The sequence below is a fragment of the Mus caroli genome, unplaced genomic scaffold (assembly GCF_978045245.1).
Source record: "Mus caroli unplaced genomic scaffold, Mus_caroli_1 scaffold_14, whole genome shotgun sequence".
Lineage (NCBI taxonomy): Eukaryota > Metazoa > Chordata > Mammalia > Rodentia > Muridae > Mus > Mus caroli.
This window is the reverse complement of record NW_028227269.1, coordinates 74841480-74863327: the sequence shown is the minus strand read 5'-3', so window position 1 is coordinate 74863327 and position 21848 is coordinate 74841480. Positions and strand designations below refer to the sequence as shown.

The window sequence follows — 21848 nt, the reverse complement described above, 5'->3', positions numbered from 1 at the left end:
TTTGCACACGCCGGGGAAAGTCCCCAGGTCACGCCAAGACGTGTGGGGAGCCTGTGACGCTCGAGCTTGTCCCCACACTTCCGCCTCCAGTCACGACTGGGGACCGTAGCAGAGGCGCGCCCGGAGCGCGGGGCCGACCCCCGCCTTGGCCACTCGGGCGGGCGGGCAGGCGCGCGCGCAAGCACGCACGCACGCAGGCAGGCACGCACACTAGCCGGGGTGCCGCTCGCTTCCCGGCAGCCCGGTCACGTGGGCCGGGCGCGGGAAGCCGCGCGAGAGCAGCCCGCCGGGTGCGTGAGCGGGCGCAGCCGCGTGGTGTGCGCCGCGCGGGAGCCCGCCCCTCCCGCACAGAGAAGCCCGCCCGCCCGTCCGCCGCCGCGGCGGAGTCTGGGTAAGCAACGCGGCCCTGCCCCTGTGGGCTGCTCCGGGCTCAGTCCCTCCCGCCGCGAGCCGCCCGGGCGGCGGCTGCAGCTGCACCCGTCGCGGGACAGATGCAAGTAGCCGGGGAGAGGGGTGCTGTTTTTGGTCCGTTGGAGATGTCAGTCAGGGCCCAAGGAGGACATTAGCAACGGCGAGCGAGTGCTGGGCGCGCGGAGCCGCCCTTGGCCGTGGGCCGCCGGGGCCTAACGCGGGCGGGATGGCGCGCGCGCTTGCCGCACAGCCTTGGAGCCCATTCTGGCTGCGGGCCGGGCTCCGAGCGGGCGCGGAAGCCTCAATCCGTCTGTGTCAGCCGGGTCCCGGGCGGCCGCGCCAGGCCTCCAGGCTCTAGCTAGTGGGCGGGTGTCCAGATCGGGCTGCGCAGCCCTCACTCTCCCCTCCCCCATCCAGTTTGTGAGTACCTAGCATCTAGGGCAAGTAGCCCCCTACCCTAATAATTAATTTTTCTCACGTATTTTTCTTTTAGCCCAATGGTTTTTCTTTTTGAATTCTGGCCCTCATCTTATTATCATCGTCTCCCTTGCACTCATTTGGAGGAATCAAGCCGTTATCAGTTGCTTAGGTAACGCACGGCGCTGTACTTGGAACCTGATAGCAGCTAGTGTTGTGTGTTTTATAAATTAACTCCCATCTCCCTCTAAGGGATTAAACTTGGCCTTCTTCCTTGAGGGACTCCAGCAAGTCCTTCAAAAGCTGCAGAGCTGTCGATTGACAAGATTGAAGTACATCTTAGTTTTCCAGCTGAAAAGGACCTTAAGTTATATCGAGTCCATCCCTCATTTCACAGCTAACACCCGGCCTAAGGAGCAGAGTGTTGCCCGATCAAAGTTTCTGCACCTTTCATAATTAGCCTTCAGGACTGCAGACACGTTTGCCATTGAACTCTCCAGTGTGCCAGGACTGCAGTGTCAGTTTATCCTGCTTTGGACAGTGCATACTCCAGAAGTGATTAAAATTGTATCAGGTTTACAGGACTTCTCAGGTTGATAGTCCAGGCTAGTGTAGAAATAGTGATGGATCTTAGGTCGGGCTCTCGCTAGCAGGAACTTAGAGTGTATGCCCCCTGGTCTGGCTACGTGTCTCAGCCTTAGGTTTAGGCATCATTCTTGAAACAACCTAGATATGTTTTATTTAGTTAAGGGTACACAGCCACTGCCTGACCGAGGGTGGGATGAGTAGACGTGAAATAGTCAAGATGGCTGGGATTCAGTTAGGAAGCAATGAGACATCCTGGGTGGTCGGCAAAAAGACCCCCCACCCACCCCACCCCACACTAGACTGTCATGCCCAGTACTATAATAAGCTGTAAGGAGTTTCCAGTCAGGTTTAGTTTTGTGTGCTAACCTTTGCCAGCTGTTTTAATAACTGAATTCCTTAAAAGGGTAGTATTGTCTTGTTACAGATATGTTTTAAGCCGGCAGAAGTGAGCCAGAGAGGTATACCTGACTGTGGTGACAAGAATAGTTGGCAAAGGAATGTGAGTCTCGGATCACTTATCTTCCAAGCCTAGTCAGTGCTCTTTCACATTACGTCTTGCTCCCCAGGAAGGGGGTGAGAGAATCGCCTGTGGCTGATTTATTGGCGCCTGTGGTTGCCCAGAGAGGCCAGGCAGGACTTTCAGCTGCCCTCTATGCCTTACAAAGTGGAGCTATGTATTTCCACCCGATCTCCTGAGGGGAATGCAAAGGAGCCAGGCTGTCTAGCTGAGGAGGAGGGGCCCGAGCGGCTTGGCAGTAAAATCTAGCATGGCTGAGCTGCTGGGAAGTGCTGCATAGTGCCTAACCTACCGCTGACCAAAGTGATTTATTCCCTGCAAGCTGCTGGTGGTATCTGACCAATTTGTCCATTTTTTGAAGTAAGAGCTAGGAAAGAGTTGGCGAACTGTATTATTAGAGAGTTCCTATAGGAAAGCAGTGCAGGTGTTCTTATTTTGATGAATTGTAAAGTAGCTCTACACCACTTCCTGTGCCCCTTTCTGCTTGTTTATCCCACAGAGCAAGTGCATCTGAGTCCTTAGAGAAAGCCAAAAAGAAAATAGTTAATAGTAGTTATCTTTAACAGCAATGGAATTCGATCCTTTGATCTCCACTTCATGCCAGTTAGGTTCCTCAATCACTGTCTCTTCCTTTAGTCTGTCAAGATGGCTCATCAGTTGAGACAACCCAGGTTTGGCTTCCAGCGCCCCTGTGGCTCTTAACTTGAAATAACTCCAGTTCTGGGAAACTGATTCCTTCTGGTTTCCACAGGCTCCTGCATACATACGATATGCCTGAATTCATGCAAGTACACATATAATATGTAGTGCTCACCTTTTCGATCCCAGTACTTGGGAGACAGAGGAAGGCAGATCTCTGTGAGTTCAAGGCCAGCTTGGTCTACAGAGTAAGTTCCAGGACAGCCAGGGCTACATAGTGAGCCCTGTCTCACCACCCCACTCACTCACCCATCCCCAAAAGAAAGTGGAGGAAAAAGACAGTACTCAAAGCTAACATGAAATTTCATTATTAGTTCATTTTAATTGTACTTGGTTGTATTCTGGGGATCAAACTGGCATCTTGTGAATGCTAGATAAGGCCTCTACTACTGGGCTATATTATATCCCCACCCTTTGTTAGGCTTCTGTTCTCATTTTATTGGGCCTTTTTTCTTCTCTTAAATTAAGCTTAAGAAACGTGTTTTTATATTATTAAGGTTTTGAGATTTTTGTAATTAATTGCTTTTGTAGATACAGATCAAAACCAATGTTTAATTCTGAAACAGCAGGCTCTTTAGGCAGAGGGTGTTATTTAGCCTGTGTTGGAAGTGTGTTCATGGAGCTGTTATTCTCTGGCAGAGGAGATGGTAGCTCACTTACACAGCAGCTCAGTCACTTGCCCACTGCACTCTGGGTCTCCTCTGGTTTTGCCCTCTTTCACTTTCCCTGCCTGTGAGGACCTCTTTTGCTCTTGTTAGATGTAGTTTTTAGAGAAATCAAGGAGACTCTTGTCCCTTTCTTTTATATTAAGTTTTTTATTTCTAAGTTTTATTGGCCTAGTGCTTTATCAGACAGACAGACAGACAGGCACACTTGTGTGCGCGCACACACACACAGAGGATGGAAAAGGCTGTCTGCCCACAGACCAGGGCTCCAGACTATCCTGTTGAAGATTTCTAGAATGTAACTTCCCTTTCCTGTGTCATCCATCACGTCTTCTCTAACATTGTCTGTGAATATGGGTTCCTGGCAGGTTTGATCTGTGCCTGTATTTTCAGATTTGGCAGTTCCTGTATTATTTTTAGACAATATGGAAATCAATTTAAAAGGGTCTAAGAATAAGTGGTTCTTTTTCCTAGATACTTTACACCAAAAAGTTTGGAAATGGTGTGGCCCTTCCTGGCCTCTAACCACTCTACTAGTGCATTAGTTTAGCTCATTTCTGTTTCTTTTCTTTGAGGGGTGTGTGTCTGTGTGTGTGGATCTGAGGTCAGAGATTGACCTCGGGTGTCTTCCTTACTGAAGGTGGGGCTCACTGATTCATGTAACCTGGCTAGCCAGTGAGCTCCAGGGATTTGCCTTGGGATGGGGGTGAGTACAGGGAGGGCCCTTTCCCCCAAGTCTCCTGTTTGTCTTCTTTTTGAGATAGGGTTTTCTAAGTTCAGGCCTCAAACTTGTATGAGCTGGAATTACAGGTATGCAACAGTGTGTCTAACTACTTAGATTCCTTAAGCCACCTAAAATTGTAGTTTAAAGTCACATTTACAATAATCATTGACATTTATTTATCTACTATAATGAACACAATTCTTTGGGATACTTATGCAATAGTAAACATTCTTCCATACTTGTTGGGAATTATGGTATAATTATAATAATTATGGTATACCCTTATGATCCCTCTATTCAGGAGCTTGAGGCAAGAGAACATAGACTTCAGTTCAGCCTGGGCTACAAAGTAAATTCTAGGTCAGTCTAGGTTATAGTGGGATCTCGTCTCACAAATAAAACCAGATCAACTGTCACACATCCACAATCATCAAAAAATACCATTTTACAAATACCAGCTACAAAGGCTTGTTGTGGGAAGCCTTTTCTCAGGTAGCGCTGAACTTGTGTATTTCTAGCCATGAGTCAGTAGTTCATACAAGCTTGACATTCCTCTGCCAGCTTTCCTGTCTCTGACTGATAACTGATATAAAGTCTGTTAAAGATGCTTGCAGTGCGAGAGAATGAAGGGCTGAGTATTCTAGGCTGTTCTGCTGCTGATCTGAGAATGCAAGCCAACCAAAAAGAGGTTTCTAAACAGTCCAAGATGTTGAATATCATGCTAACTAAATTATAAACTTGTTTCATCTTAGTTTGAACTAATCCAGAGCTAATTTACTGCAATCTGGAAAGTAAATAGAGCTTGTATAGTCTCATAGCTGTCAATACTAAGCCTGTTATAAATATTACTTTGGGGGTGAGGGTGTGGTGCTTAGATGGGAAGGATATTATGATGATAAAAATGCCTTGTATACATGTATGAAATTCTCAGAATAAAATATTAAAAATACTAATTTGATAATAAAAATGTTTTTAAAGTTTTTAAACTCTTTGCTTTTCTAAATAATGAAGGGTGAATTTTTTTATTTTGAATTCTTTTCTGCAACCTACTTTACATCTTTTTTTCCTACCAAAAATCTTTCCTGTTAATTTTTTTGTTTGGTTTTTGTTAGATAGGCTCAGGCCAACCAGCCTTGAACTCACTCCGTGTAGCCTTGGCTTACATTGAATTTTCAGCAATCCTCCTGCTTCAGTTTCACAAGTGCTAAGACTACAAGTATATACTACCATGTCTATCTTCCAACCAGATTTTATTATTTTATGCATATGGGTGTTTTGCCCGCATGTATGTCTTGTTACCATGTGTGTCTTTGAAAATTGAATTGGCAGAAGGGTTAGCAGTGGATGTTTCTGTTTTTATGGTTTTGGTGGCACAGTGTGGTGACTAAAACTGGGGTAACTGTTGCTAGAAGAAAAAGGGCAGAGCACACAACATGCAGCTGGAAAGTGGGGGAGATGCTCAACAAATGGTTTGTTGGGGTGATGTGTAATACTCTGAATCTTGTAGTTTCTGAGCTGGACATGTTTACCACGGCCTCCAAAGAGCACACCTAGAGCCAAACCTCACGGATCAAGGAGCAGAACTTGGGAGTGTTAAGTTCAGCCAAGTTAATTATAAAAACAAAAACATCACTGTTGGAGGAATATTACTGCAGAGTCTCTTACATTATTCACAGCTTATTTTATGTGTATGTATGCTTTGCATATATGTGTGTATACCACGTGCATGCCTGGTATCCATGAAGTCCAGAAGAGCGCATCTGAGCCCCCTGGAACTGAAGTTAGAAAAGGTGGTGAGTTGCTATGTGGGTCCTGGGAGCTGAACCCAGGTCTTCTACAAGAGCAGTTAGCTCTTCAACCACCAAGCCATCTCAGCAGCCCCTCATCATAGGTTTTAGTATATAAATGACTAGATATGAGAAAAAAAACAAAGACCAGGAGGCCATCACCCTAATCAATGAAGGTTGACCCCACAGTGACACAAAAGTTAGTAGATCAAAGATGTAAAATAAGGCTGTAAGCAAATAGGAAGTCTCTGCCTGGAAAAGGCTTCCAGTAAAAGGAATGACACCAAGGCCTAGGAGGGCATGGTGACCAGGTTGGGGTTCAGCTCCTGGGAAATTCTGCCACAGGTACCTGAAGATAGAGGCGAGGTATCATGTTGGAGAGACGTGAACCAAGAGATGAAATAGTTCTACACCTGAAAATAAAAGATCTGGAATCTCGCCAGGCAGTGGTGGCACATGCTTTTAATCCCAGCACTTGGGAGGCAGAGGCAGGCAGGTTTCTGAGTTCGAGGCCAGCCTGGTCTACAGAGTGAGTTCCAGGACAGCCAGGGCTACACAGAGAAACCCTGTTTCGGAAAACCAAAAAAAAAAAAAAAAAAAAACCAAACAAACCCAAAAACTGGAATCTCATGGAGTGGGTTTAACCACTTAGAGAAGGCAGGCGTTAGAGATTCTGAGGATAGATAAATGGAAACTAAAGAGGAAGAAGTTACTGCGTTCGAATGTTCCTTACATAGCTTAATCCTGTTCGTATTTTAGGTCCCCTTTCCCTTTCTTTATGAACTGACTTCGTAGTTGGTGAGTTAACAGATTCTCCACCCTCAGTCCCTCCAGCTAATTTCCTGGTTAATCTGGAGTGGCTTCTCTTCCTGAGGTCTGCAGCTTCCTCGGGGCCCCACCCCGACCGTACCTCCTATTTTGTTGGCTCTACCCTGAAAGGTTGTCTTGAATCAGAAAGTTGGCCTCAGCTACGTCCCTGAACTTGTAGGACGTCACCTCCCACCTGCTCTCCTGGTCACCAGCGTTCCCCCTCTCAGGGTTCTGCATTTTCCTCAGGTCCCAGGTTTGCCTGCTTTGTTTTATTGTAGCTTTTCTGGCTTTCAAGTTTTCATACTTTTTTTTTTTTTTTTTAGTAAAGTACTGAAAAGTGAACCCAGGGGCTCATGAATGCTAGACAAATCCTCTGCCATCATCTAGACCCTTTTTTTTTAAGTTTTTTTTTTTTGTTGTTGTTTTTTGGTTTTTTGTTTTTTGTTTTTTTTTTGACCCATTTGACCCAAAGTCTTAAGTTTCCCAAATCAGCTTATGTTTGTGCTCTATCCCAGGCAAGCCTTGAATCTCTAACATACAGGGCCTGGAATCCAGGGTAGCTTTGATTACAGCATGCGTGTGCCACCAGGCCCAACCCATACTTAGCTTTTAGAATTTTTTTTTTTTTTTTTAAATTTGGCTTCGCTGTATAGCTCTACATATTTAGAAACTTGAGTCTTGTCATTTCAGAGGTCTCCTTTGGCATTGATCTTTCTAGAGCTGTTTCCACTCATCACTAGACATTTCTACTTCCTTTTCCTGGAGTAGACACTTTGAACTCACTGTGTAAGAAACCTCCTCCTCTAAGCCAGTTCCTGTGGCTAGCTCTAGTCTTTTACCTTTAATATCAACAGCAGGAACATGGCAGTTACTGTGAAAATGTGTGCCGAAGAAATAAATGACAGCTTCTAGCAACCCACTCACCTTTAGCTTGCAGCCTGTGGTTGACTGTGTCCTGTCTGCCACCACGTCGTGTCGGTTCTGTGTCTGGTGGCTCTCTCGAGCTCTTCCCTTCATTCCCCACTGCCATTACGTGGTTTCTAGCTGGCTCCTTAACTAACCGACCTAGAGATGTACTGTCTAATACTTATTGAACACTTACTACAGGTCCTCCTATCAAATATATATACCCTCTTGTTACACACAAACACACACACACAACACCCTCATTAACAAAGTCTCACTATAGTCCAGGCTGGCCTTAAATTCCAGGTCCTCCTGCCTCAGCCTCCAGAGTGCTTCATTTGACACCTCAGGAAGAAACTGCCATTATCCACGCTTCATAAGTGCTACTGAGGCTCAGGGAATTGAGATAGACCTAGCTAGTGGCTGCGCTGAAACTCTTAAGAGGTTGGGTTTCCGAGTCTTGTTCTCCCCACCCACCCCCCCACCCCCCCCCCCCCCCCGCCACTGAGTGAGTGACTGCCAGTGTTGTTCCTACACAAGCATCTTACATAGCTCACTGCAGTTAGCGGGATGGATACCTTCAGGCACAGCTGGGGTACACTTACACTTAGTCTCCTTAGCAAGCTGCGCCTGTCCTTTCCTTCTGTTTACTCCTTTTCTTCTCCCCCCTTTATACTGAGTTGAATTCTGATAACAAAATACTCACAGCCCTCCCGGTAAAGTTACTTGGTTTTATCTTTCTAAGCCTGATGAAAACCAGTTTGAATATGTTATTTTCATTGCTTGCTCCGTGCTTATCTCCAGCTGAACGTTCTAGTGGCACTTGACACTTTTAATTTGTAATGTAGTTATTGTCATGTGTTTTATCTCCTTGCTAAGCCTGTATTCTTGACTTGACTTGAGCGTTTATGCTTTTTTTTTTTTTTTTGGTCTGTAACTTAGAGCTTTTGATGTGTGTGTGTTTCAATGAGTATCTGCTGAGGAAATGAAAAGTTTAACTGCTACTCAGCCCATTAACCACAAGATCTTGTATTGCAGCTTTGTGTGTGCTATTTCTCATTTCTGCCTGGCTCAGTAGTTGGTTATGCCAGTGAATATATATATATAAGCTGTATTTGAAAACCTGGTGAAAATACCTAAGATCCAAGAATTTGGAGGGTTTTTTTTTTTTTTTGGAAGCATTTTTTAAAAAACAGCTGATTTGGGGTATTTTACTTTGAGCCATTTTATTGATTTTAAAGTGTTTTTTATGCAGAAACTTCAAATATAGGTCTTTAAAAACCTCCTTGTCTGGTGATTTTTAGAAGCAAATGTGGTGATGAAGGTAGTAACTTTTGGTCAAATCACCTCCTGGAATAAGACCCTCGGTTTACAGCTTTGTTTTGTTTTAAAGATTAATTTACTTATTTTATATATGTGAATACACTGCTGCTTTTTTCAGACACACCAGAAGAGGCATCAGATCCCATTACAGCAGCCACCATGTGGTTGCTGGGATTTGAACTCAGGACCTCTGAAAGAGCAATCAGTGCTCTTAACTGCTGAGCCATCTCTCCAGCCCTGCAACTTTATTTCAGAGGATAGGATCAAGTTTCTATAGCTCCCATTCAGTTATTTCAGTGAGGCTGAAAGTTTTTTGGTTTTTTGGTTTGGTTTGGTTTTTTTGGTTTTTAGAGACAGGGTTTCTCTGTGTTGCCCTGGCTGTCCTGGAACTCACTCTGTAGACCAGGCTGGCCTCAAACTCAGAAATCTGCCTTCCAAGGGCTGGGATTAAAGGCGTGCGCCACCACTGCCTGGCAAGTTTTTTGTTTTTTGACATGAGAAAGGGCCAGCAAGATGGCTCAACATATAAAGGCACCTGCCATTCAAGTCTGAGGGCTTGAGCTTGAGCCCTGGAACCTTTATAGTAGAGAGAACCAGTTGACACAGCATTGTGCTCTGACCTTCGCATGCACACCCTGGTGTACACACACACACACACACACACACTAAATGATAAATGTTTAAGGTGATAGGACCAGTGAGACAACTTGGCAGTAAGAGTATTTACTGCTAAGCCCAACAACCTGAGTTTGAACCCCTGGACCTACACATGGTAGAATTATAGAACCATGACATATCTGTGAACTGTCATATTATCTCCCCATATGTGAATGGCATACTTGTACCCAGACACACACGCGCACAGGCACACACAATGTTAAAAATTCTTGTAGTTTATTTTTGTTTGCATATGTGTATGTACGTGAGTGGGTACAAGGAGGCCAGAAGCTGTAGGAAAAGGCATTTTGCAAGATACCTGATTGGCTATATCATTGTTGGGATCTGAAACCTGATCCAACAACAAGGAGATTTTGTTTGTTTGTTTGTTTGTTTGTTTGTTGTTTTTTCGAGACAGGGTTTCTCTGTATAGCCCTGGCTGTCCTGTAACTCACTTTGTAGACCAGGCTGGCCTCGAACTCAGAAATCCACCTGCCTCTGCCTCCCAAGTGCTGGGATTAAAGGCGTGTACCACCACGCCCGGCTAATTAATGGAATTCTTGAAGCTAATTATTTATGAAGAATAAAACTTGTAAACAATACTATCCTTTGGTCAAAGATATGGTCCTACACAGGCAGAATGTGGTGATGTATAAGAAAGTCAAAAGTGAGCCGGGCGTGGTGGCGCACGCCTTTAATCCCAGCACTCGAGAGGCAGAGGCAGGCGGATTTCTGAGTTCGAGGCCAGCCTGGTCTACAAAGTGAGTGCCAGGACAGCCAGGGCTACACAGAGAAACCCTGTCTCGAAAATAAAAAAAAAAAAAAAAAGAAAGTCAAAAGTGGGACTGGAGAGATGGCTCAGTGGTTAAGAGCACTGACCATTCTTCCAGAAGTCCTGAGTTCAATTCCCAGCAGCCACAAGGTGGCTTACAACCATCTGTAATGGGATCTGATGTCCTCTTCTTGTGTCTCTGAAGAGAGTGACAGTGTACTCCTATACATAAAATAAATATATTAAAAAAAGAGAAAGTCAATAACAGGAAATTCAGGATGGCGGTTATGTTTGAAGGTAAGGTAGGTGGAGGGTGAAGTGAGAGACGTGTCAAGGATTTCTTCCATGGATATAATTGTTATTTCCTGTGTTGAAGCCTCATCCTCACTTTCAGAATCTGCTCTTTCAAAGGCGGTTCTCCCGGTTCCCTAGTGTCTTAGCGGTTCATGGCTGTGAGAGGCACCACGACCAAGGCAACTCTTATAAAGGAAAGCATTTAACTGGGGCTGGCTTACAGTTTGAGGGGTTCAGTCCATTATCATCATGGCAGGGAGCATGGCAGCATCCAGGCAGATGGTGCTGTAGGAGAAGCTGAGAGTTCTACATGTTGATCCAAAAGCAGCCAGGAGGAGGTTCTGATTCCACACAGGGTGGAGAACTCAAAGCCCACCTACACAGTGACGCACTTCCTCCAACAAGGCCACACCTCCCAACAGTGCCACTCCCTATGACCAAGCACTGAAACATGAATCTGTGGAGGCCAAGCACATCCAAACTACCATACTTATGATACCCCTAGAATTGCAGCTGCCTTCTCCCCAGAGTACCAGGGCTCTTGCACAGCTAGGGCAGAGGTGGTGGTGAAGATTAGCCTCCCACCTGCCTGAAACTGTGACTTTCCTGTGTCTTTGTTGTTTAGATACACAGTTACTGTCTTGGTCAGGACTTGCTTGCATAGCCTCATGCAGGAATTTTCCCCTTGAGGCTCATTTGCCATATCTTCCTTTTCTTGCCACAGAGAATCTGCATCCGGACGTGTATGAAATCAGGTTGTAGATTCTTTCTCATGAGCTCCCAGGCCCCATATAAATCGGGGTATGGCTTGACATCTGTGACTGCTAAGTTTTATGACAGTCAGGAGGCCAGCACCTCCTGAATGCCAGAGGATCTCAGAAGAAAGTGGACAGTTGTAGTCTAGGTAGGCTGCCCATCAGGCTGGAGAGATAGCTGAGGCTCACAGCCAGGTAGGATGCCCTGCTATTATTCTATTATTCCCACTTAGAGGGGACATTTAAATAGCATTTTCCATTACAACCCAGTTTTCACTAAGTTATCTCATGTCACTCTGAGCCCCACTGCAGTATTCCACTTCATCTCCCCAGTTAAGAAACAGCACTAGAAATGTGATCACAGGATGGGGGTGAAGCTCAGAAGTAGAGTGCTTAACTGGTGTAGACGAAGCCCCGGGCATTAAACCATAAGGAGAGTAGGAATGGGGCTTGCCTAGCGTGTGTAAGACACACACACACACACACGAAAGCAAAACATGATCACATTGAAAGCACGAGCATTTCTCTTGCCCATACAAATCCCCCTCTTCCGTGCTTAAAAGACTCTCATTGTTCAGAAGAGTTCACCTCAGTTGTCATAACAAGGGGTTTAATGTTAGAGAGCAAGGTCCACAGTGTTGAGTAGTTTCATTTAAAATGAGACCTTAATGCTCTAGGTTTGTGTGAACTATAACCAGTTTTATGTATAAGTATGTATATTTGTATGTGTGTGTGTGTATGTATATATGTATATAAACATCTATGTATCCCAAACATATGTATCTATGTTGGTTTTTCTCAGAGCCGCCATGGATACTGCTAGCCATAGCCTTGTGCTTCTGCAGCAGCTGAACATGCAGCGAGAATTCGGCTTTCTGTGTGACTGCACAGTTGCTATTGGGGATGTTTACTTCAAAGCCCACAGAGCAGTGCTTGCTGCCTTTTCTAACTATTTCAAGATGATTTTTATTCACCAAACAAGGTAAGGAGGGGCTTTTGTAAATGAGAAGAATTTTTTTTAATATTGTGATATATATGTCTTATATCATTTAAGGCAGTGCTTCTCAACCTCCCTATTGCTGAGACCCTTTAATACAGTTCCTCATGTTGTGGTAACCTCCAACCATAAAATTATTTCGTTGCTATTTCATAACCATAACTGTGCTGCTATGAATCGTAATATAAATATCTGATATGCAGGGTATCTGATAATTGACCCCGTGAAAGGATTGTTTGACCCTAGAGGGGTTGCAACCCACAGGTTGAGAATCAATGTTTAAGGGCTTATTATTGGGTTATCCTAATACAGATTTTTAATTATAATAACATATATATGTCAGTAGTAAACTCAGTACATGGTATCCATGGTAAAACATACTTAATGAAAACAAGTATAACTCAAATTGATTGAAGGCTTAGCCCAGTCCAGTGTGGGGCTGTATTCCTTTAATCTTACCACTCAGGTAGCAGAGGCAAGGGGATCTCTTAAGTTTAAGGCCAACTTGTCTACATTGTGAGTTCTAGGCTAACCAAAGCTGCCTAATGAGATCCTGTTTCAAAAAACCCACTACCAACAAAAAAGGCTTAGCCAATACCCAAGCCTCAAGTCCTATAATGTAAGTTCCACTGTTATGCTGGTGTTAGCTGAGAAAAGGCAGCTGAGACTGAGCTGTTAAGTGGCCCATCCAGGAGTAAATCGCTGATGGGTTGGGCTTAAGTGTAAGTCTGAAGTTAACCTGTGTGCTTAACTGGGCTGTTGATATTGGTGTAGCATCATTTCAGTGTCACATTGTCCCATCACAGATGGACATCGCCAGTCAGAGAGAGTGTTTATTTCACATTTTCTGTTTTTGCGTTCTTTTGCATTTTTTGAATTTTGGTAGTATGGGAATTCAAATTCTGAGCTCTTGGAAAGATTAATTTTAGTCCAGTCTATGTTTAGACAATTCTAGACTATTGCTTGCTTGCTTGCTTGCCTATTTATTTATTTATTTATAAATTTTGCCATAGAGTCTTACTAAGTTGCCCAGGCTGCCCTTGAGCTCACTCTGTAGCCCAGGAGGACTTGAACTTGTGATCTTCCTGCCTCAGCCTTCTGAGTAGCTAGAGCCATAGGCCCAAGCCACCAGGCTTGGTACCCTGCATATTTGGTGGATTGTTGTTTTGTTTGTTTTTAAAGGACCTTACATAGAATTGAGGTGTCAAATTCCAGTTATATATTTTTTATTTAACTGTTCATTTAAATATTTCCTGTGTGTGTGTGTGTGTGTGTGTGTGTGTATTAGAAATTGAGCTAGGGGCTGGTGAGATGGCTCAGTGGGTAAGAGCACCCGACTGTTCTTTCGAAGGTCCAGAGTTCAAATCCCAGCAACCACATGGTGGCTCACAACCATCTGTAACGAGATCTGACTCCCTCTTCTGGAGTGTCTGAAGACAGCTACAGTGTACTTACATATAATAAATAAATAAATCTTTAAAAAAAAAAAGAAATTGAGCTAGAATATGGTTATAAGTAAGTTATACTCTGTCTTCAAGGAATTTATAGTTTGATAGAGAATTAAATGTAAAGCAAATAATTGATCTGCCTTGTGCTAGACACTCCCTGGTGCTGTGACAAAATGACAAGGATTTGTTGTGCTTGCAGCCTCAGGCTTTAGTGCACTTGCAGCTGGCTGGCGCCCATGACTTTAACACTGGGAAAGCAGAGATAGCATGAAAGAAGGCGTAACAGGAAAGCTACGCACTTTGTAGTAGGCAGGCAACCGTGCCGTGAAGACCGGGACTAGATAAGCAGCCCTGGCAGGCGAGGCTTAGTGACTCTTCTTCTACCTTGACCCCATCTCCTAGTGTCTCCCACCTCCAAGTAATTCAGTCACATGACATTGTGACTCTGTGAGCGGAGACTACACCAGTGAAGCCAGAGTCCTCGTGACCTAGTCACTTCCCCAGAGCCCATCAGCTGGCCACCAAGGCTGTAAGACTGTACACCTAAGCTTTCAGGGGATAGTTCATGCTTAAGCCCTAACACTTTGAGTTTTCTTGTCTGTTAAATGCTACAATAATACACTCTCCTTCTGGGTATTAAAAGAGTTCAGTGGATTAGTGACAGTAAAGTGTTTAGAGCAGAGCCTTGTTGTTAGTAAGATGGTGTCAAACATGAGGTGTACACAAAGTAGAAGACTTCTAGCAGGCCTGTTTTCAGAATTTTGAAACAGACTTTACAAATCTGAAAAATCAAGAGTCTTCCAGATGTTGCAGAGGAATAAAAGGAGGGGTATTAAAATAATAAGGAGGGGAAATAGCATGGATCACGATTTGGTCCATAACATTTATGTATCACTGTTAAACTCAGTTCATGGTATCCATCGTAGAGCATACTAATAAAAACAAATATAACTAAGGTTAATTAAAGGCTTAGCCCAGCCAGATGTGGTAGCTAATGTTTATACTCCTAGCATTTTAGGTACAGAGACAGGAGAATCACTGTGAGTTTGGGTCCAGCCTGTATTATACTGCAAGTATCAGGCCTGGACTACATATTAAAACTCTGTCTTAGAAAAAGAAAAAAAGAAAAAGAAAAAAGAAAGAAAGAAGTTGTCTTAGGTTTTACTGCTGTGAACAGACACCATGACCATGGCAACTCTTATAAGGACATTTTTTGGTTTTTTGGGTTTTTTTTTTGTTGTTGTTTGGTTTTTTGGGTTTTTTTTTTTGTTTTTTGAGACAGGGTTTCTCTGTGTAGCCCTGGCTGTCCTGGAACTCACTCTGTGGACCAGGCTGGCCTCAAACTCAGAAATCTGCCTGCCTCTGCCTCCCAAGTGCTGGGATTAAAAAAGGCGTGCACCACCACTGCCCGGCATAAGGACAATATTTAATTGGGGCTGGCTTACAGGTTCAGAGGTTCTGTCCATTATCATCAAGGTGGGAACATGGCAGCATCCAGTCAGGCCTGGTGCAGGAGGAGCTGAGAGTTCTACGTCTTCATCTGAAAGCTGCTAGCAGAATAGTGACTTCCAGGCAGCTAGGATGAGGGTCTTAAAGCCCACACCCACAGTGACACAACTACTCCAACAATGCTACCTCGTGCCACTTCCTAGGCCAAACATATACAAACCGTCACAGAAGCAAAGGTGATATAAAATGCAGATATGATCATTCAGACAACAGAGTAGATAAGGTGGCTAGAAAGTGTGGCACAGTACAAAGATGAGGTTGGAGTGAAATCCTGCTAGAGGTGTTTTGTCTCTGATGTGACACCGTAGATTACACTCACCACATTATAAATGCTATCTTCCACCCAGTCTGCTTTGAGCTGTGAGTTGTTTAGCTTCTAAAGCACCATCTAAACACAGGCATTGAAGGAGTTAGAGAGACAGAGACTAAAGGAAGGACCAGCTGGAGACTGCCCCACCTGGGGATCCATCCCATATATATAATCACCAAATGCAATCACTTTTGTGGATGCCATCAAGTGCTTACTGACAGAAGCCTGTTGTAGCTGTCTCCAGAGAGACTCCACCAATGCCTGACAAATACAGCGGTGGATCCTCGCAGCCTACTATTGGACTGAGCACAAGGTCCCCAATGAAGGAGCTAAAGAAAGTACCCAAGGAGTTGAAGGGGTTTGCAGCCCCATAGGAGGAACAACAATATGAACTAACCAGTACCCCCCCCAGAGCTCCCAGGGACTAAACCATCAGTCAAAGAAGACACATGGTGGGACTCGTGTCTCTAACTGCATATGTAGCAGAGGATGGCCTAGTCAGTCATCAATGGGAGGAGAGGCCCTTGGTCCTGTGAAGGCTCGATGCCCCAGGTAGGGAATGCAGGGCCAGGAAGCAGGAGTGGGTGGGTTGGTGAGCAGTGGGAGAAGGGAGGGGATAGGGGGTTTTCAGAGGGGAAACCAGGAAAAGGAACATTTGAAATGTAAATAAATACCTAACATAAAAAAATTAAATAAACACAGGCATTGTGAAGGTGAGGCCTGCCTTGTGTTGTGTTTGTATTGATCAAACATCTTCAGGTAACAGAATTTACACCCCCAGAATGCATGTCACAGAACATGCTGGTGAGTAGACAGAGTGGATCAAAGAGTGAGACCTGAGAGAGGAAGCAGGGATGTCAGGATGAAGGACTAGAGAAACTAGATTGTCAATATGCTGGCTCCCAGAATAAACTGCTTCAGAGGAACTGCACCGATGCTGTCCACCGCTTCTTCAAGTTGCATCATCTCCCTTTGGTGCGCCTGCTCTTAAGTTCACCAAGGTCTGCCTTCTTATGCTATCTGGTAACCATATTGCCTTTGAAATTCCTAGGATGCTTTTCAAAATTATACTTGTATTCATTTGTGATTTAAAGATTTAGAACCAAAACAAAGTTTCATTTACATTCTAAATGTTAACAGTTTTTATTATATACCTTTAAAAATATGAATATTTTGTTGGTTTGGTTTGCTTTTGGTTGTTTGATTGTCATTTTGTTTTTTGGTTTTTAAGATTTTTTATGTGTATGAGTGTTTTGTCTGCATGATGTGAGCTGTTATATGGGTGCTGGAAACTGAAGGCAGGTCCTCTGCCAGAGCAGTGAGGGCCCTTAAGCACTGAGACATCTCTCTAGGCCCCTGGTTTTGGTTTTCGGAGGAGGGTCTCTATAATTAACACTTTAAAATCATCCAGCTAAATGGCAGTAATTACATTCATATGCCTTGTATATGGATGTGTGGCCTGAATGATGGCTGTGTTCCACCTGTATGCGTGGTGTGCACTAAGCCAAAAGAGGGCATCTGGTCCCTTGGAACTGGAGTCACAAACGATTGTGAGGCACCATATGGGTGCTGGGAATCAAAACCAGGTCTTCTAGAAGAACAGCAAGTATTTTAACCACTGAGCCCTTTGTCCAGCCCAGTTCTGTCTCTTTGTAAGTGTTGTCTTAGATATTTCTCCTTTTGTTGGTTTTGGGTTTTTTCAGAGAGGGCTTCTTTATCCTTGACTGTCCATGAGTGCTGGGGCTAATGGCCCGGCTTTTTTTTTTTTTTTTTTTTTTTTTTTTTTTTGGTTTTTTGAGACAGAGTTTCTCTGTGTAGCCCTGGCTGTCCTGTAACTCACTCTGTAGACCAGGCTGGCCTCGAACTCAGAAATCTATCTGCCTCTGCCTCCCGAGTGCTGGAATTAAAGGCGTGCGCCACCACCACCCGGCTATGGCCCGGCTTTGATTTAGATATTTCATGAATGTGGTACCATACAATTTTGGGCCTTTTGTGTCTTTTCTTTTTTTCTTTTTTTTTTTTTTAACTTAGTATGTTTTCAAGAGTTCAAAGTTATAATCCATACCAGAAGTTCCTTGTCCTTGTGGCAGGATGATGTACATGATGTTTACAGCCTGCTTTGCTAACCCATTGTTTTTCTCTTCCTCTCTTCTTTTCTTTTATTATTTCTTTTTTGAGACAGGGTCTGTCTATATAGCTCTGGCTGTTCTGGAACTCTCTATTTAGACCAGGCTGGCCTCAAATTCAAAGAGATTCACCTGCCTCAGCCACCCAAGTGCTTGGATGAAAGGCTGCACCACAACACCTGACTCCATTCATCTTTGATGGGTGTTTAGTTGTTTTCAGCTTTTAGCTACTGTAAATAATTGTACCGTGAACACCAGCATACAGGCATCCTTTCCAGTTTCTGTGTTAATTCCTTTCACTGTATGTTCAGTGTAAACGCAGAGCACTATTTTAGTCACTAGTCTCTATCTTCTTTCACCTAGAGTAGTCTGTACTGCTTAGGAGGCACGTGGTGGTGAACTAGTCTGAACATCTCTGCGTTTCCTGCTGTTAGGCAGCAGGTTGGACACACAAAGCCTTGTTGATGAACCATAAAAGCAGTTAAATTCGAAGACTGATTTTCCCTGTTGTGTTTCATCAAGGCAGATTGCCAGGTTTAAACCTCTAGGGGAGAATTTGTTTTAACCTAAGATTGTTAGAAACCAAAAGACCAACTAGATTGTATTTCATTTTGTTTGGGTTTGTTTTTGTTTTAACAGTGAATGCATAAAAATACAACCAGCTGACATCCAGCCCGATATATTCAGCTACTTGTTGCATATTATGTACACAGGAAAAGGGCCAAAACAGATTGTGGATCATAGTCGTTTGGAGGAAGGGATCCGATTTCTTCACGCTGACTACCTTTCTCACATTGCAACTGAAATGAATCAAGTGTTCTCACCAGAGACTGTGCAGACATCTAATTTGTATGGTATTCAGATTTCAACAACCCAGAAAACAGCTGTCAAACAAGGGCTGGAGATCAAAGAAACTCCTCCCAGTAGCAGTGGAAACAGAGCTGCTGTCCCAGGTGACCACCCCCAGCTGCAGCTCTCTCTGGCAATTGGGCTAGATGATGGCAGCGGTGCGGAGCAGCAGAGGGCCCATCCTGCCGAGCAGGCCGTGGAGGAGCACCAGAAGCCCCCAGTGTCCATCAAGCAGGAGAGATGTGATCCAGAGTCTGTGATCTCCCAAAGCCACTCCTCGTCCTCATCAGAGGTGACTGGCCCCTCTTTTACAGAAAACAGTATCAAAGTCCACTTATGCCATTACTGTGGGGAGCGCTTTGAATCCCGAAGTAACCTGAGACAGCACCTCCATACCCACGTGTCCGGATCTCTCCCGTTCGGTGTCCCTGCTTCCATTTTGGAAAGTAATGACCTTGGTGAAGTGCATCCACTTAGTGACAGCAGTGAGGCTCTTGAATGCCGGAGGCTCAGCTCCTTCATTGTCAAGGAGAATGAGCAGCAGCAGCCATCACCGGAGCACTCGAGCCGGGGCACCTCAGAGCCTTTGCAGATCAGTCAAGTATCTTTGATCTCCAAAGACACAGAGCCAGTAGAATTAAACTGTAATTTTTCTTTTTCAAGGAAAAGAAAAATCAGTTGTACCATCTGTGGTCATAAATTTCTTCGAAAGAGCCAGTTACTGGAGCACATGTATACACACAGAGGCAGATCCTACAGGTACAACCGCTGCCAAAGGTTTGGAAACTCACTGGCCCAGAGGTTTCAGCAGTATTGTGACAGCTGGCCCGATGTCCCCTTAAAAAGCTCTCGCTTGTCACAAGAACATTTAGACTTGCCTTGTGCCTTAGAGTCAGAGCTCACACAAGCGGGGGTGGACACCATCCTCGTTGAGTAGCAGTTTCTCGTGCAGAATTTTTATACTGATCTTGGAGGAGATTCACGTGCCATTTCTAATCGTAAATTAGTTACCTCCTCATGGTCTTTTGAATTAAAATAGTCTGTTGTGTGTTTTGAGGTTGAACATACCAGTTCTCATTATAAGACATGGCTATTAAACATAACTTTCAAATTATCCTATGAGCTTTTCTATACATTAAATCATAATTTGAAAGTCAGAAGTTAATGTAGAAACTTTAGAGTGAGTGATTATTTATAAAATCTCTTGTTTTCCCAGGTTGCAGAATCAGTACAATGAACTTGACTATGAAGCAGATGAGATCTGTTTTAGAGAATATTTTAGAGACTGGGATTGAAGCTCATCTGTAGAGTACTTGCCTAGCGTGTGTGAGGCCCTCGGTTCAGTGTCCAGCATACACTCACATGCGCACACACACAGATACACTTCTAAACTGTCACTTGTCTTAGGTTTTATGTGAATTATGCTCTTAGGAAAATGATTTTTAAATATTTTCAGCCATATAGGAAATCAATAGTTATTTTAATGTATAAATATATGTATATGAAGTAAGTAGTTACTTTAATGTATAACTATATATTATAATGTATAAAAAGTTTGTTTTGTTTTAAGACATGGCTATACCAAATCACCAGTAGTTTTAACTGTACTTACTAGCATTCCAACCTCTTATATGGCCTTTTATTTACCAGCCATCAAGTATACCTCATTTTTAATAAATATTTTGGCTAAAAGGAAGGACTGGAGAAGTCAGTAGTGAAGAAGGCTTGAGCAGAGAAACAGTGCATTCACGTAAGTGGTCACACAGGTCTGTGCCAGCCAACCTTGTGCGGATAGGCAGAGCTACAGTGTGCTCTTGGACACTTTCAGGTGTTATAGCAAGAGGGTCACCTACGTTTGAAGAGGACAATAGTAAGATGCATATCATCTCCCTGACTTAATGTTGCAGACTTGTCAAGGCTGTCTGGGTTGATGATAGTTTTCTAAAAGTCACTCATAAGGGTGATTTGACAATGGCGTAGCTTTCACTTTTCTGTTAGTAAAAGCAGTGGAGTGGATGCATTGAGCATTCCAGACCTACTTAAAACCCATGCCGGCGGCTCTCCTTCTGTGAATATACTCACTTCCCTTTTATAGTGGCGACACTTAGAAACTTACAACTCCAGGGAAATGGAAGATGTTGGACTAAGTGATGGATTTTCTGTACCTAACAAGTAGCCTAGCAAAGTTCATTGTTTCCAAGGGGTTCTGTTCTCAAGGATCAGAGGGCAAGAGAGACGGTAGAACAGCGCCCCACCACCACCCTATTAGAGTCTCAGCTCACAGACATTTGAAGAGCATTTGAGTTGGTCCTGCCACACACACACCCCCCTCTCAGCCTTGCTATGTCACCAGGTTGGTGACATAGTCTTCTTCAGCTTCCCAGGTGGCCAGTACCATGGGGTATGTGCCATCTCACAGACACCTCAGTATATATAGCCAGTTAATTTTGACCCCACTCCCATACCTCTGAAGACATTTAAGAGGTTCTATTGCCGCCAGGTGTGGTGACGCACACCTTTAATCCCAGTACTTGGGAGGCAGAGGCAGGTGGATTTCTGAGTTCGAGGCCAGCCTGGTCGACAAAGTGAGTTACAGGACAGCCAGTGCTATACAGAGAAACCCTGTCTCATAAAACCAAAAAAAAAAAAAAAAGAGGTTGTTTTTATCCAACCCCCCCCCGCCCCCCCGTGAATGGTGAGTTAGGTTACATAACAGAGTTTCAGAGATGGGGTGGCATGGACTCTAATCCCAGAACTTGTGAGGCTGATCTCTGAGTTCAAGGCCAGCCTGGTTTATATAGTGAGTTCCAGACCAGTTAGAGTGACATAGTTAGACCTGTCTCAAACAAACAAAACAGCACACACACAGATACCACACCAAACTGTTAAGTTTTTGAGATATTCTTGCTATTTGGCCCAGGCTAGACTTGAACGCACCGTTGTCTTCTCATGGGCTGTGGTACCACCCAGCCTTCAGAGTGGTAACTTTTAAGGGCCAAGTGAAGAACCCTACCGGGCACTCCTTTAAGGTAACTGAGTTTCTGATTTAGAGTTAGCGTCTGGGATCAAGACTGATGATGTGTTTTAAGAACAGAACATAGCTAGTGGTAGAATGGATTGTATTGGGGTGGTTAACAAATGTGCTGTTTAGGGGGGGTCAAAATTGCATGTTATCTTATACTTAAGTCATCAAAGCAATTACTCAGTTACTTCAGTGACTTAATCATACAGAAACACAGATGCTGACTTCATGTATTTTAGGCTATTTAGGATATATTCCCTGC

The 21848-nt window shown here is 44.0% G+C and overlaps 1 protein-coding gene across 3 annotated transcripts; it reads left to right on the top strand.

Annotated features, from left to right (window-relative positions):
- Nucleotide 1: 1 nt before the first annotated feature.
- On the top strand, nucleotides 2-21245 carry Zbtb25 (zinc finger and BTB domain containing 25). Of its 3 annotated transcripts, none has more exons than XM_029484920.2 (3): nucleotides 2-391; nucleotides 12128-12307; nucleotides 18355-21245. In XM_029484920.2, the coding sequence occupies exons 2-3, from the start codon at nucleotides 12135-12137 to the stop codon at nucleotides 19499-19501; spliced, it is 1320 nt and encodes a 439-aa protein (XP_029340780.1). In that variant the 5' UTR covers nucleotides 2-391; nucleotides 12128-12134; the 3' UTR covers nucleotides 19502-21245. The 3 variants fall into 3 exon arrangements, with proteins under 3 accessions (XP_029340780.1, XP_029340779.1, XP_085686603.1); XM_029484919.2 differs by lacking the exon at nucleotides 2-391 and adding an exon at nucleotides 402-1000; XM_085830477.1 differs by lacking the exon at nucleotides 2-391 and adding an exon at nucleotides 10655-11474.
- Nucleotides 21246-21848: the final 603 nt, after the last annotated feature.